This window comes from Zootoca vivipara, chromosome 16, assembly GCF_965207765.1.
Source record: "Zootoca vivipara chromosome 16, rZooViv2.hap1.1, whole genome shotgun sequence".
Classification (NCBI taxonomy): Eukaryota; Metazoa; Chordata; class Lepidosauria; order Squamata; family Lacertidae; genus Zootoca; species Zootoca vivipara.
The window spans coordinates 39,338,985-39,355,463 of record NC_142599.1 but is presented as its reverse complement, the minus strand read 5'-3'; the positions used below and the strand labels follow the sequence as shown (position 1 = coordinate 39,355,463).

Below are 16,479 nucleotides of genomic sequence, written 5' to 3'. Positions count from 1 at the left end.
TCTTCCATATCATTTTCTCCCCCTGCACAGAAACTCCCATACATCAGAAACTGGTATTCAGGGGTGGACTGCCTCTGTGCATGGAAGTTCCATTCCCAATACAATGTAGCTAACCAAGGGGAGAGCAAGCTGGCCAGACCCAGTGTGGATTCTCAGTTTGTTGAGGAGGGTGTTCTCCATACCTGGCAAACGTAGGGCATCTCCCCTGGCTTGTGAGTGTCCTTCATGTGCTGCAAGAACATGGGCTCACTCTCGAAAGCCCATTCACAGATCTTGCATTTCGCTGTAACGCAAGAGGGAGTCTGTCAAAAAGGGGGATGCCAGGAGGATTCAGATGCCACCCCAAACTGCAGAAGGCTTGCAGAGCCTGGCTCGGGAACAAAGTCTGGTTTGAACCTCAGATTACCATCCCCACGCCCCATTAAGGGTCTCTGTTGGTCATGAAACAAAATCAGGCAAAGCAAAAATGTGTCTGCAAAATAAATTATTTTTAGTTGTAGCTTCCCATTCTCCTGGAACCAACTGTAACTGTGCTTAATTACATGCAGCTCAAAAATGCAAATCCTTCCCCTTTCCCCTCCTGCAACCCCCTTGGGGCAGGGAGCAGCCCCTGGTACTCTGCAAAGTCAAGTGGACACCGTATAAATAATGCCACTGTTTCCTGCCCGTCCCTGGTGAGCAGAGCGGACAGTCCTCCTCTGCACCAAAGGAAGCGGGAACCTCTGAAGGAAGCCATTTTTCCAGTGCAGGATGTGACCATCGTGGAGACCCTTCCCATCTCCCCCTGCTGAGATGTTTCGTGTTGGGCGGACGGACGGACGGGGGAGACACTTTGGGGTAGAGCTTACTGGTTGATTCGTAGGGGCTGTGTACATTCTCCAAGTGGCACTGAAGCTGGAAGGGCGTAGAAAACTGCCGGTAACAATGCTGGCAGATGGTGTGGACGTCCACCTCACCGTTCTGCTGATCCAGCTCAACATGGTGCTTCATGTGGTTCATAAACCTGGAAGGGGGGGGGGGAGGAGAAGACATTTCTGTGGTTACTTCAGGGCAGCGGCGGCGGGGGGTGACGACGATGACAAATCTCTTCCTGCCTGTTTCCCCTTGCTGCTCACTGCAGACAGCAGCTCCGAGTGCGAAATGTGCCTCTCTGAATATTGGTTGTTAGGGAATGGTGGCACTGGGCTTGTGTCCTGCTCGTGGGCTTCCTGGAAGAGGCACCCTTGTTGGCCACTGTGGGAAAGGGGATGCTGGAAGGAGATAGGCCCCCTTTGGCCTTTGCAAATCCTCAAACGGGACCCGAGCACAAGAGCCTTCTTCCCTCCTGCAGTTCCCAGCAACTGGAATCCAGAAACATTACTGGCTCTGTCTGTGGAGACAGAGCATGCCCATCAAGGCTAGCAGACAAACACAACAGATAAACCTCCTTAAATTGGGCTGGCTCTATCTAAGACCAGAGTGGGGAGTCTGTGGCTCTCCAGCTGATGCTGGAGTCCCACGACACACACACCCCCAGCACCTTCCAGAGGGCCACACCTCCTCCTCTGGCTGGCTTTGCAGCAGCCCTTCCTTCCTCCCCTCCCTGACAATGCTTCACCCATCACCATTTTACCGGATGTTGTTCTTGAGCCTCTTGGTGCAGTGCGGGCAGCGGAAGGACGTTGGCACCTTGGGGAAGTTGAGCAGCTGGTTCACCTTCCCGCCGTCCCGGCCGTAGTAGAAGTCGTCCACCAGCATTATCAGCTTGCTCTGCGCCCCGTCGCCCGTGCAGTCGCTGTGCTCAGAGACTTTGGCTGGCGGCGAGAGGGCGGGGATGGGGGTGGAGGAGGGGGGCGAAGCGACGGCGGCTGCTTTCTCCGGGGAAGGGGGCTTGGGGGCTTGGATATTTGGTTCAGACTCCAGGGGCTTCCCTTTCTTCAGGAACTCCACCATTTCAGGGCAGCAGTACTGAGGAAATAAGGCGGAGGTCCTTGAGTTAAGGTTAATATATGAATGTAAGCCCAGCATCCTGTTCTCACAGTGGCAAACCAGATGACTCTGGGAAACCCATCCATTCCAGCAACTAGTATTCAGAAGCATCCCTGCCTCCAACTGTGAATTTGCTTAAACAAAGGTCCTTTCTCCTTTCAGTCCTGAATCTCACTGCCTATCAACTTTGCAGGGTGACATCACCACAGCCCCGCTCCCTGAGCTCCCAGTTTTTTAGCAACAGCCATCTACCTGAGCTTCTGCTCTGGGCAGACAGCATAGACCTTTGTCTGTTTATTCTCAGCTGCCTTGATCTCATAATTCAGGAAGGGGGTTACTTACACACATATGGCCTCTTAAAGCTTCAGTGACTCTAAACTGGGCATTGCACCGGGGACAGACTTTCCGCCCGCTGTCCTGCAGGTCGAAGGCGGGGATGGGGGAGGAGCTGACTGTAATGGGAAGAAAAAAGGAGAAAAGGTCATGGCTGGCATCCAGAAGCCCTGCAACTCTCCACTACCTTTTTGAACTTCTCGCTTGGGCTGGTCACATTTTTCCTTTCCTTTCCCCTGGATCTCCCTTCCCACCCTACGTAACAATGGAGAAAAGAGCTGTCCAGGCTGGGCTGCCAACCCTCCCATAGTGCACCCCTATCTCTTTCTTGCGCATAGGAGAGGAATTGGGAGGGCATATTTGCATGACACCACCTCCAGAGTGAGTGGGAGGAGTCACACACCTAATACCCTCCTCTGTCACTAGGGAATTCCTGTTTTCTGTGCAATGGGCGGAAGTGAAGCTTGATGCTGTGATTTGGGACAAGGCTACAGCCGGAATCTGCCCAAGCCCAGGCTGCTGGCAGAGCTTACCTTTCTGCGACGAAGACTCCGAGATGCCTGCTCTCTGAGAGACATGGGCCGGGCTGTTGTTGGAGACCACAATGGGGCCCGAGCTCTGGCCAAGGGAAGGGACCGTGTTCAAGGTGTTCACCAGCTTTGCCACCTCATTGCTGTTCTCCCCCGTCACCCCGGGCCTTTTCACTGTCACGAAACTTGCAATGCTCACTGTCAGGGAAACAAGCATTTTTAAGTTGAAGAACAGGGAGATGGAGCAGAATGTTTTTATTATTATTGTTAGATAGAGAAAGCAGGAGAGGGCTGGCAAGCTTTCAAGGCATGTTATAGGGCAGACAAAGCAGTTAATAGAAAAACACACATTCCCTTTGGAAATATAGACCCAAGCAATTTCTGCGTTTTGGTAAGAAAATGCAGGAAGTGCATTCCTTACACACACACACCCTTTCAAAAGAGATGAATCAGTAGACAGAGCATCTGTTTTGCAGGCAGGTCGCAGGTGCAACCCCAGGCATCTCCAGGCTGAGCTGGGAAAAGGACTCCCATCTGAAACCCTGGAGAGCTGCTGCCCATTCTGAGATAGGTGGAGCAATATAAAGCATATCCTAAGTTTTTTAGAAAGAAAGACAGATAAAGGCCTGCAAGAGTGAGACACATATCCTGTAAGTCTGCTGGAAATGGCAGGGACAGGAAAGCTGTGGTCTATCCCTTCCCTCTTGTAGACTGGATTTTAATATCACTTTATTTCCCTCCTTTGACTTGACATCTAAGGACTAGTAATAAGCAACTGAAGAACATGGAGCCCATTGGTCATCGGCCTTCGAATGGATTGACTTTTGTATATATGGATTGACTTTTGTATATACCTTTTGTATATATATGTAAGCAAGGTGTTATTAACAGGGATGCTACAAGGACAATGTCAGAGACTGTATCATTTAATAAGCAGGAGATACTGGGCTGGGGTGCCCCAGGTTCAAATCCCTGCTTACTGGGTGACTGTGGCCCAATCTTTTCTCAGCTTGAATGATCTCACAGGTTTATTGTGTGAGGGATGAAATGGTGGCAGTGGGATCATGTATGGTATCCTGAGTTCTTCAGTGGAAGGTTTTCTTCTTCCTGCCCCATCCCTTTTTCCTTTTGTGCTATACCTTTTCAGATTGTAAACCTGAGAAGCAGGGATTGTGGCATTTTTTTAAAAAAATTGTCACCTGTTCCAATTGAAGAGTAAATGCAGAGATGCTTTGAATAATTAAAAAAATGTAATTAACAAATAGTCTTGTAATGCACTGGTTAAAATTAATCATTAATCGACACAAGCTGTTTTTCTTATCTTTGCATACGTTCACATTTTGCCCTTCCCTGGAGTAGAGCGGGAGTGTTTTTCCTTAGCCCACCTCCCAATCAGATGGACCAAAGGAGGGCATTTGCTGTCCCATGAGCCCCACATAATGCAGGGGCTGCAGCAAAACCCAGGGGCCACAATGTTTCCCAGCTCCTCCAGACAAATGAGGTTTTTCTTTTTCTTTCATTTTTAGTTTCCCTCTCCACGGGAAGTCTTACCTAATTTGGGGTTAGTAGCTTGAGTGGACTGCCCTGGCTGCTGTACAGTTAACTGTCCCAGTGCGGTTGGCTGTGCTGGAGTAGGAGTGGTGGTGGTGGAGGAGGTGCTGGGAGAGGACTTACTTTGCGGTTGGACCTGCGACTGTGGTACCGTGCTCCGGATGGTAAGGGTGGCTGGAATGACCGTCGTAAACGTGTTGGAAGATGGCCGGACCGGCATGGCCGGACCAGGTCTCACCTGGGCCATTTGCGAGAAAACCTGAGGGACGCCGACTGCAGGCTTCACAAACTGGGTGCCTGGGGCTGCAAAGGAAAGGAGGGCACCATTACCGTCCCATCGATCCTTGAGACTCTCCTAAAACAAAACTATTAAGGAGGTGCCATTCCTCCGAAGGATCAAATCAGTCAGCTTGTTCATTTCCATTACTTCTAGTAATTCTAATCAGTCCTTGAGACTCTCCTGGAAAAATTATTACTGCTGTTATAAGGAAGTGCCCTTTCGCTTATGGGGCAAATCAGTCAACTAGCCCATTTATGCTAACTCAAGGCACTTTTGAGCCATCTCCATATAGATGGAACAGGACTCTCTCAATTTCTGGCTGCGATTAACCAGGGTTTTTGTTTTGTGTGTTGTTGTTTTTTATTAAATGCATCTATCCTGCAAACATATCTTCCTCGATCCAATACGTTACAGACATTGGTTGAGAGATGGCCATACTTCGTAGATCATTCCAACAGGAATCTAGGAAATATTAAGCTTGGAAGACATTTATTACCTGCCCTTCACCCTAAGGTCCAAGGGCGGGTTACAACACTAAAACACAATATTAAAAACAGTTTAAAACAACTCGCTCATATTTGCATAAACATGATTTGTACAATTCTCTAAAACAATTACATATTGGGCTGTTGATGTTTGATAGATTTAAAAATGGATTTTAATGATCTTATTTTTAATGTCTGTATGACACAAACTTCACAGGCCGCAACCAGGGGTGGGGGGAGATGGCCTGTGGTCCTCTAACTGCTGCTGGACCACAACTTCCAGCAGTTAGAATGGCCATTGGGCAGGGATGAGGGGTTGGGAGTCCAGCAACATTTGGAGGGCCACAGATTTTCCCCACCCATAATCCAAAAGAAGGCAGTCTTTCCTACCCCCAGCATGGAAAATGCCCTTTCTCTTGCTTTTAACAGAAGTACACAGGAAAAAACCCTGCAGACTTTAAGCCATGACTTTGGTAAGTCATGAATCCTGGTTTACCATGCAGTGCAAACTGGTTTTGTGGCTGAGACCTGGTGCGGCTCCACTGTCCTCCACCTCCTGTTACCCTCCTTCTGCTCCTGCACTTTTTGTCCTGCCTTTGATAAGCCTTTGTCTTGCCTTTGATAAGCTGCATTTTTGGTAAACCCAAATGAGGCAGAAAGATGCTAGATAAGCGAACCTCTAGGATTATATATATGAAGATAATATAGCCATCACACTGTCTTTGGCTAGAGAGAGACAGGTGCATAGGAGCTCTGTACCTTCAAAGTGAAGCTTTTTGCATAGCCCTGCCTCTGCAGCCCATACTCTGGTGCTGGAGGGAAATTTCCTGGGCCTCTTTTCTTCCCTTTTGACACCTACTGGCCCAACAGCCTGACCCCTCCTCACTTTCACAGTTCCAGCCTCTGCCTTACCTGGGACAAGGGTAATGGGCCGCACTGTCTGGCCTTGCTGTACATTCAGGACAATCCCAACCTGGTTCATCGCGTTCTGCACAGGCCGGACGTTCCGCACGGGGAAACCCTGCAATGTGCATGCAAAAAGAAGTGGCTTTACAGGCTTATCTCAGCAGCAGACTTGGGTGCAGACAATGCATGCTGCAATTCCACAGGAACTAAGGGACCTGGGTAGACTTGTCTAAACACAAATGTTTTTAGCAGTTAAATGGAATACAAATTGTACAAATAAATAGTGCAGAAATGTTTAAACACAGCATTGTGCTGACTGGCACAGAGGTTTCAGAATTATTATTACAAAGAGTAAAAAGTGTACACAGCTCTGGGGATGAGTGGCTTCTCTTAGCATTTCAGTCAGCTCATTGATCAAGGTGTCATCCTGCTATCCCAATCCAAGTCTACCATGGAACACAGTGACAGGCCAATGGTACCATCCACCAGCTCCAAATGTGAAAAAGAAATAAATTAACTACACACCTGCATATAAACAAACCAGGAATAGGCCAGGTACTCATAGAGAGTTATCAACAGAAGAAGAGCTCTGTTGGATCCTCAATGTGGCAACATGCAGAGTGCTCCAACAGTCTACTGCTTTAGAATCCACTTTCTTTGTTCTTGATTCAAGTTCGCTGTCATCATTCACAATAACAGTATAATAATCCTTTTATCTGACTCCACTATTCTTTCCAACTGCCAGCCTGAAATTTAGCTGCCACTTTGTTGTGTGTCAGCGATGTGTACCCATATAATCTCTTGTGATGAATTTCACTGATTCAACTGTATACCTACTTTGCGGCCACCCTGTATTTCCTGCAAGAGCCAATGAGATGCCTTTGGAAAACCCATAAGCTGGGCAAGAAGGGGTGTATACCCTGTTGACTGCCCCCACAGCAACAGGAATCAAGAGGTAGAAGAGATGCTGCCCCTCCCTCACCTGAGTCGTGATGAAGATGGGCTGACTGGTCACCGGGGAATTGGTCACATGGTTGGCGTTCTGCATGACCTGCACAGGCCGGAGGACTGGTTGGGTCATCACCGTGCTGAGGCCAGAGCCTGGGTTCTGTGTGAGGATCAGAGGCTGCCCGCCTTGCTGAACAAGAGGAGTGCCAGCTGGACAAAAGAGAAGGACAATTGGGCAAAATCATCACTGTCACTTGCCCTACAACTTCCAGCTCTTGTGGGATCAACTTTGTCACTCCAGGGCCAAACAGTGGCTTGGAGGACTGGAAGTGGAGTCAGATGCAAAATGGCGCTCCAGCAGGGATTCCCAGGATTATTTGAGGGAAACCAGAACTGCTTAAAGTGGCATCATAGCATGAATGTGGCAAATGGGAAAGTGAGTCATTTACTTAATTGGCGGGATTTGTACTGGCAACAGAATCCCATTTTCCTTGGCAAAGTACCGTATTTTTCGCTTCATGAGATGCACTTTTTTCCTCCTAAAAAGTAAGCGGAAATGTCTATGTGTCTTATGGAGTGAATGCATGGTCCCTGGAGCCGAATTGCCCAGAGGCAAAAGGCAGATTTTGATATATATATAGCTAAAGGCTAACAAGAGGGAAAGAGAGTATTGAAAGGACCTGCTCAGCAGCTGATTGCAATAGATCGGGGAGGGAGATAAGGGAGCTATCTCTCTTCCAGCCCCTTGCCCAGGCCTGTTGTCTGCAGAGAGAGGCTGCTTGTTTCCCCAGTGACTAGCTGATTAGATTATCTGTCTGGAAACTGTAGAAATGGGTCCTTTTCCTTTCCTAGAGAAGCTGAAGAACTGTGAGTTGAACCCCATAAAAACAGGATTTTTTTTCCCTTTGCAAGGTAAGCTTAACAACTTTGAGCTGATCCTCAAAAATGGAGCTTTCCCCCTTTGCAAAAAAGCTGCACAACTGTGAGCTGACAATTGGGGGGGGGAAGGCACCTAGGCCTCTAGGAGTTGGCTGCTATGACTAGGACAATTGAAGAAAGCAAGATTTTTTTCTTGTTTTCCTACTCTAAAAACTAGGTGCATCCTATGGAGCGAAAAATACGGTATTTGGGTGAGTGGGATGTCTGAAGTGTGTGGCTTGCAGATCCTAACACTTGCCCCCAAACCAAGATTCTCCCATCCAAAGCCTCTCCCCTTACCGCTGTTGTTTGCAAAAAGTGTCACCAGCGTCTTCTTTGTGCTGTCGCTGTTGGGTCCCCCGCTGCCGCTGACAGATGTGGAGGTTGTGAGGCCGCCACCAATGGATGCGTGAGCAACGATCGGCATTGGGGTGGCAACTGGCTGCACGCTCACCGAAACTGCCGGGAAGGAAACGCAAAATGGTTTACTGCCTGCAGGTACGAACAGAGAGGATATCCACATGGCTTAGCTCCTCGTGCAGTGACTAATTGACACCAGGAAGGCACCTTCACTCTATTCCTTTCGGCACCTGCTAAAGCAACCATTTTTGTTTATGCAAAGCCTATCTAGACATCTGGTATTTAGCTTGTCATTGATTCTAATTACAGTGGTCCCTCGACTTATGAATTACTTGACATCCGAAGTTTTCGACTTACAAATGGGACAAATGGCCACACGCTTATGAATTTTTCTACATCTGAACGGAAACCATTGGCGGTTTTAAATGCGGTTTCCTCGACTTACGAATTTTTCCGAATATTTTTTTCCTATGGGAATCCGCTTTTCGACTTACAAAATTTTCGCCCTACGAATGTGCATTCGGAACGGATTAAGTTTGTAAGTCGAGAGACCACTGTATTGTTTTAATGTTTTAAACAGTTCCCTTTAACTATTCTTACTGATAATTTCATTGTTTTATTATTTCTGTAAACCAGTTTGAGATTTTTTGTTCTTTCTTACAATGAAGCAGTACATAAATTTTGTGAAAAGTATTTGCCAACAATGAAAGGCTCTGGATCTGAAAATCAGTGCAGCAGCACTGCAAGGGAACTAACAGGATGGAATGATCCTCCATACCAAAATAATAAATAAATAAATAAATAAATATACTGAAAATAAAATAAAAATCCCTGCAGTCAGAAAATCAGTATATGATGGAGCCTTATCTCACCCTTTTATACTAGTTGTCTATATGCAAGGATTCATTCTTTATTAGAGGAGAATCCAATCAGATGAATGAATCCCCACCTTCAGCATGAAGAGTGATCCTCCACTGAAAGTAAACAAACCAATAATCCCAGCGCAGAGAAAATTAACATGTCATGGCTGAGGGTGAAAGGTGATAGCTTTCTACGTGCAGGGACATATTGGGTTTCCTGTGCAGAAGCAGGCTGGGAATGTCCCTACCTGAAACTCTGGAGAGCTGCTGCCAGTTGGCGTAGATAATACTAAGCTAGATGGACAAATGGTCTGGTTTGGTATAGGGCAGCTTCCTACTGACCTTTCCAGAACCATGGGGTTTGGAATCTTGCTATTATTTTTAAGGGAAGGTCCATAGTTTGGTGGTGGGTCATCTGCTTTGCATGCAGAAAGTCCTAGGTTCAAACTTCCGCATGTTCAGGTAAGGCTGGGAAAGGCATATTGTCTGAAACTCTGGAGAACTGAAACAGTCAGTGTAGATGATACTGAGCTAGATGGGCCCAAAGGTTTAGAGAATAGCTTCTCTCTTTCTCTTTCTCTTTCTCTTTCTCTTTCTCTTTCTCTTTCTCTTTCTCTTTCTTCTCTCTCTCTCTCTCTCTCTCTCTCTCTCTCTCTCTCTCTCTCTCATAGCCTTAGAACTTGGGGATATCCAACGAGTCAAACACTGGACAGATAAAAGAAAGTACTTCTTCATGCAGTGCATAGACTATGGAACTCGCTCCCACAGCAGGCAATGATAGCCACCAAGATGGATGGCTTTAAGAGAGGTCTGCACAAATTCTTGAAGGACAAGGACATCAATGGTTACCAGCCACAATGACTAGGCTCTGCCTGCACAGACAGAAGCAGCAATGCTTCTTGAATACCAGTTCCTGGAAGCCACAGGAGGGGAGAAGACTCTTGTGTTTGAGTCTTGCTTGCAGGTTTCCCACAGGAATCCAGTTAGGCACCGTGAGAACAGGCCATTGGCCTGATCTAGCAGGGTTGTTCTTATGTACCTGCAATCATACAGCCCAGAAAAAGATCAAACATCTCATCAGCTGCTTCTCAGAATCTAAGACCTAAGTCTCACATATCAATCTCAAATTGAAGCTATTCTTTATATCAGCCAGAAGGCAGGGAAGGAGCAAATCAGAACAGCCAGACAAGAAGACAAGCTATTAAATGTGCCAATCTGTTACACCCACAAGGACATTAATAGCTAGGGAAGGAATAATGGGTTGTTGTTTTTTGTCTTTGCATGAAAGACTAAAGAACAGAGACTGAATTCCATTGGTAAAGGGGTTGAAGATAAAACTACCAATATCATAGCATTCTTAAACAAATCTATAATGGAACCACACTGGAAACACTGCGAAACAGTTCTGGTTAGTTACTACACCTCAAAAAGGATATTTTAGAGCCAGAAAAGGGCAAGCAAAATGGCCAGGACTATGTGTGCAATACTGGACAACTCTCTTTCCAGGAAAGGTTATAACATTTAAGGTTTTTTAAGTTGAGAAAAAGGGTGAATAAGGGGCGTGATACAAGCTGCATAAAACAATACATGCTGTGGAGAAGGTGGAGAAGGGTAAGTTTTTCTTGATATCTCATAATACTGAAACTCAGGGCCATCCAAGGAAGCTGCATTGGGGGAAGGTTAAGGACAGACAAAAGGAACGACTTCTTCAAACAGCACATAGTTTAACTGTAGAGTTCACTACCACAAGAAGGGGTGATGGCCACCAACTTAAGACAGCCTTAAAAGGGGACTGGCCAAATTCATGGAAGAATAATGCTATCAAAGGCCCGCTAACCACAACAGCTTTGTACAACTACCCTCCACTGCTGGAAGACAGGATGCCGTTGAATACCAGCTGTTGGAAGTTATAAATGGGGAGAGGTGCTGTCACACTCAGGTGCTGCTTGTGGGCTTCTCAAGGGCACCTGGCTATGGCTATTATTTATTAACTGTGTGCGTTGCTCCCACCAAAGTCTTTAAGGTGAATTACAAGATACAAAATAGGAAATACAATTTAAAAATCCATAAATACAACCACATAGGAATATCAACAGCTATTTTACAAAGCTGTGCAAAAGGGGTTCCCATAAACAACATTAAAATCTGTCAGCAGAAGAAAGATGATAACTCCCCAAACCCTTAAAACCACATCACTGTTGAAATTAATAGAATTGCTAACATTTAGTAAAAATCCAGGGAGATTGGTCGGAGAAGAGTACTGGAACTCTCTGCTTCGTCAAGACTTGAGAAGCCTTTTGCTAGTAATAAGGATAATTCGGGAAGGACCACAGCTTAGTGGTAGAACATCTGCTTTGCATGCAGAAGGTCCCAGGTTCAATCCCACCCCCACCATCTCCAGGTAGGGCTGGGAATGTCCCATCTGAAACCCTGCAGAGCAACTAGAGTCAGTGTGGAGTTGGAGTTATACAGATCAATTCTGTCTGGGTATAAGGCAGCTGCCCATGTTTCTCTTATGAATTAATTGTCAAATTCCAGGAAACTCTTGTTCCATGCCCACCTGCAAGGGACATATATAAAGGCTCAATTCCTGTATTATGAAAATGGCAAGACACAGAAACAAAAAAAGCAAGATTTCTTTTTTAAGCATTCGGAAAATGAATGCTGCAGTACATCAGATTGGAAGGCAGATGAATTATTTAAACTGGGTATGGATGGCATACCACCCGAAATGAAAACTGCCAAGCAACGTAATGTAGAATTTGTGTATCATCTTACACGAGTTTTGTTTGATTTGGTTTTTTAAAAGAAGGAAAGGAAGAGGATTATTACCTGTAGCAGTTCTGTCAACTGAATTGTAATCTTCAACCACAGAGTCCTCGATCACATCGCTGATCTTCTGCCACGGCTCCAGCTCCTCCTCCTCACATTCCATAAATAGGTCTGTGTCTGCCATCCTGGGGGTGGGGGAGAAGAAAAGAGAATTTGTCAAACTGTATTTTGTGCGGAAATGAAGAACTGAGGCCTAAGCCAAGAAAATATATGCTATCGGTCCAATCTCAAACTTCCTCCCCTCTGGGAACTCTCTCCACATTCAATGAATGTAAGAAGAGCCCTGCTGGATCATCGTGGTGGCAAACCAGACGCATGTAAGAAGCCTGCAAGTGGACATGAGCACAAGGACACTCTTCCCTCCACCCACCCCCACCCCCGTTTCCAGCAACTGACAGGCATAATGCCTCTGACAGTAGTGGTTTCCTTACGCATTCTAGCGGCCCCCACTCCTTGATCATGCTTGGAAGTGTTCAACACCTGCCTAAGGCTGGTCAAATACCAGCCCTGCCTATGTACCGAGATTGGAAGGTTCTCTTCTCTGCATTCTACCGCTGTGGGAACGTGGCTATGTGGTAGTGCATGGCAGGGCCTTCAATGTGGTGACTTCCCAAATGGGGACAGCCCTTCCCTTACAGGTACAGCCAGTTCCAAGAGCATTATCATTTCACCCAGGCCTTTCAAGTTTTGTAAAGTTGATGGTTGTTTTAACCTGCTCTAATGTTCAATGGTGTATTTCAACATGATGTTTATTATTTGTTTGTTTTTATCTGTGTCTTAACTGAGAACAGATGAGAGGACAGATGATAAATATTATTTAATAACTAAAGTAAAGAGTAAATATTGTCAGATCTTCCACAAAGCCATGATGCTGAATGTATTTGAGGAATTGGCCCACTGCCTATTTAGAACTGCTAAATTGAAAGTTTAAAAACTGGTTTGTTTGTTTGAAACACTTGCTATTACTTTGCTTTTCTTCAGTTATTTAAATTGTAACTGTACGTTGGCTGTGATACATGCTATCATATTTATACTATTGCTTTGAAAGAATTATTGTTAGTACTTCATTTCATGAAGATTACAACAAAATACACATCAAACCAAATTATGACACTGTGGGAACTCTTTAACTGGTGCCATTATAACATTCCTTCTATCTAGTTCTTATTTTCAACAAATGAGGAGTACAGAAAAGAAGAAATGTTCCTAAAATGACACTTTGAAAGAGCGAAGGTGATCAAGGAAACACAAGGATTTCACAGCTTCCCCCCCCCCCCATCTCTATCCAGTCTAACAGAAATTGTGACTGAGGTGTACTCCTTTAGCAATAAGAGTGAGAAGTTCGACATTGAAGGAGGTACAAAATCTCTGGATATGGCTGAGATAACTGGGTATGTGACCTGTGAATACAATAAAAAATGGTGGTTGACCTATATGCTGTTGGTGGACTATTGAAAGTGAAAAAGGAACCGTGACCTTCTTTCACCCACCAGGCCCAGTATCATCATCTGTTTACCCATCTAGTCAGGATGTTCTTAAGGTAGGGTGAGCACAAGTTCTAACAAGGGTCAAACCAAGAACTGCAGTTGGCCGCACTTACACTGACAAAAAATGAAACGTGTGTAACAAATGCTCTTGAAAAGTATTTGGTATAAAGTATAAATAATGGAAGAATAAATGTTTTCAAACCTGTTTCATGTGTAAGGTTTCCACACACCCCCAATCCACCACCCCAATTTTGTTTGATATGCGTTTTGTTGTAATGTTCATGAAATGAAGTACTGTACTGGTACTAACAATAATTATTTTAAAGCAATTCTATACTTTGGAACATGTTTTTTAAAAGAAAAGCCTGGCTAGCTTTTCAGATACCTTATAATTGCATAACTTTCTAAAGAAATGCCTGAAGTAAGTGATAATATAGTTTGAAGTCTTGTTTCTTCTGTTCTATTTTACTCCAAGAAGACCCATTTATCCTAAATAGAACCCAATAAGGCAGATATGTATGTACAAAATATTTTTCCAATGTGATCCCATTGAGAGCCCAAGATGAAATTTTGCAGGTAGATTTTCAAAATATTAAATGATCAATACAATATTTTTAAAAAAGTTTAATCATTAATTTTTAATCACTTTTTAAATTTTGTAACTTATGAGAACATCCTTCTTTGGTGTCATTTCTAGAAGGTGTTGTAAGTCTTCACAGAATTGATCAATTTCACTTTCTTCAGCACCAGTAGTTGGTGCATAAATTTGGATTACTGTGATGTTAAAAGGTCTGCCTTGGATTCGTATTGAGATCATTCTATCATTTTTGAAATTGCATCCCATTACAGCTTTCACCACTCTTTTGTTGACTATGAGGGCCACTCCATTTCTTCTACGGGATTCTTGCCCACAGTAGTAGATATGATCGTCATCCGAACTGAATTCGCCCATTCCCATCCATTTTAGTTCACTGATGCCCAGGATGTCAATATTTATTCTTGTCATCTCATTTTTGACCACATCCAGCTTACCAAGGTTCATGGTTCTTACATTCCAGGTTCCAATGCAATATTTTTCTTTACAGCATTGCACTTTCCTTTCGCTTCCAGGCATATCCGCATCTGAGCGACCTTTCGGCGTTGGCCCAGCTGCTTCATCAGCTCTGAATCTACTTGTACTTGTCCTCCGCTCTTCTTCAGTAGCATGTTCGGCGCCTTCTGACCTGAGGGGCTCATCTTCCAGCATCATAACTTTTATATGCCTGTTGTCTTTGTCCATGGAGTTTTCTTGGCGAAATACTGGAGTGGTTTGCCAGTTCCTTCTCCAGGTGGATCACATTTAGTCTAAACTCTAAGCTATGACCTGCATGGCATAGCTCATAGCTTCTCTGAGTTATTCAAGCCCCTTCGCCACGACAAGGCAGTGATCCATGAAGTAGTGAGAGATTTTACTTTCTTGGGCTCCTTGATCACTACAGGTGGTGACAGCAGTCACAAAATTAAAAGACGCCTACTTCTTGGGAGAAAAGCAATGACAAACCTAGACAGCATCTTAAAAAGCAGAGACACCACCTTTCCGACAAAGGTCTGTATAGTTAAAGCTATGGTTTCCCCAGTAGTCATATATGGAAGTGAGAGCTGGACCATAAAGAAGGCTGATCGCCGAAGAATTGATACTTTTGAATTATGGTGCTGGAGGAGACGCTTGAGAGTCCCATGGACTGCAAGATCAAACCTATCCATTCTGAAGGAAATCAGCCCTGAGTGCTCACTGGAAGGGCAGATCCTGAAGCTGAGGCTCCAATACTTTGGCCACCTCATGAGAAGAGAAGACTCCCTGGAAAAGACCCTGATGTTGGGAAAGATGGGGGGCACAAGGATAAGGGGACGACAGAGGACGAGATGGTTGGACAGTGTTCTCGAAGCCACAAACATGAGTCTGACAAAACTGTGGGAGGCAGTGGAAGACAGGAGTGCGTGGCGTGCGCTGGGCCATGGGGTCACGAAGAGTCGGACATGACTAAACGACTAAACAACAACAACAATTAAAGCCCATGAAATTCTGAAAGGACTGGTGTTTTAGTTTTGACGTATCTCAATGCTGGGTTGAGCTTTTAAGATTTTTGTGTACTCCAACAAGGCCAAAATTGTCAATTTTTTGAAATTTCAAATCCTCATAACTCAGAAACGGGACGAGATAAAAAGCTAAAATTTGAGATTTAAACTTTGTTTTGAGCATTCAACAAGCGTACAAAATAGTAAGAAAATTGGATGACAAAGGTAAAAAAGTTGGATCACTTGATATGGAATGACCCAGCCGAGGTGCCACATCCAAAAAGGTGCTCTCATTGGTAGAGAGAGAAAGTGCAAAAGAAGAACCATTCCGTGAACTCTCTGTACATTCAAAGCTTGCTGACATGGTTCAAAGTTATAAACGATTCGCTGCAATTGTATTTTGCTTGTTTTTAGCAAAATTGAACAATAAACAGTTAACAGATTTGTTGGGATTTATTTTTTTTGCAATTAACACTAAAGCCTAAACGTATTGCAAAATCAATGTTATGTTGTTGTTGCTCTAATTTAATGCTTGAGAGTTATTTGACTGGTTAAATGTCCAGCTTCTCCAAATGCTATAATTCTAACCATTCTAGAGGAGGCGGCATTATTATTATTATTATTACATAATTCGTTCACCCTTCCAAAAAAAATTATATTCACAAGGCAGCTAAAAAATGTCAGCTTAAGGGATCAGTTTTGCTATACTTCTTGCTATTCTTCCATATATGTAGCATTACATTTGCAAAACAAAGTTGACGTTTACTCCTGGTTTTTTGTTTTTTTTAATCAAGAAGCTCAACTAGCTCTGCTCCAGCCAGCCAGCCTGATCCAGCCGTATGCTGCTTGGCCAGATCTACGACAATGCCATAATAGCAGCAGGCCTGAATGATGACCCCCTGGCTGATAGTGAACTGGCTGAACGAGCTCCTTGACAAAGCCCTGGAGAAGCACCGAGAGTCCATA

General features: G+C 44.7%; 1 protein-coding gene across 6 annotated transcripts in view; it reads right to left on the bottom strand.

The window, feature by feature from the left end:
- Window positions 1–16,479, bottom strand: part of POGZ (pogo transposable element derived with ZNF domain) — a 49,025-nt gene that overhangs the window by 9,892 nt on the left and 22,654 nt on the right. For 4 of the 6 annotated variants that reach the window (XM_060269601.2, XM_060269599.2, XM_060269600.2 and 1 more), the window contains 10 exons: window positions 11,972–12,096; window positions 8,220–8,378; window positions 7,036–7,211; window positions 6,060–6,168; window positions 4,383–4,685; window positions 2,835–3,029; window positions 2,311–2,420; window positions 1,613–1,947; window positions 849–1,003; window positions 183–283 (listed from right to left, as the gene is read on the bottom strand). In XM_060269601.2, coding sequence (XP_060125584.2) covers window positions 183–283; window positions 849–1,003; window positions 1,613–1,947; window positions 2,311–2,420; window positions 2,835–3,029; window positions 4,383–4,685; window positions 6,060–6,168; window positions 7,036–7,211; window positions 8,220–8,378; window positions 11,972–12,095 — 1,767 coding nt within the window. In that variant the 5' untranslated portion in view covers window position 12,096. The remainder of the gene's footprint in view (window positions 1–182; window positions 284–848; window positions 1,004–1,612; window positions 1,948–2,310; window positions 2,421–2,834; window positions 3,030–4,382; window positions 4,686–6,059; window positions 6,169–7,035; window positions 7,212–8,219; window positions 8,379–11,971; window positions 12,097–16,479) is intronic. The other 2 variants (XM_088660136.1, XM_035097984.3) reach the window with 1 other exon arrangement.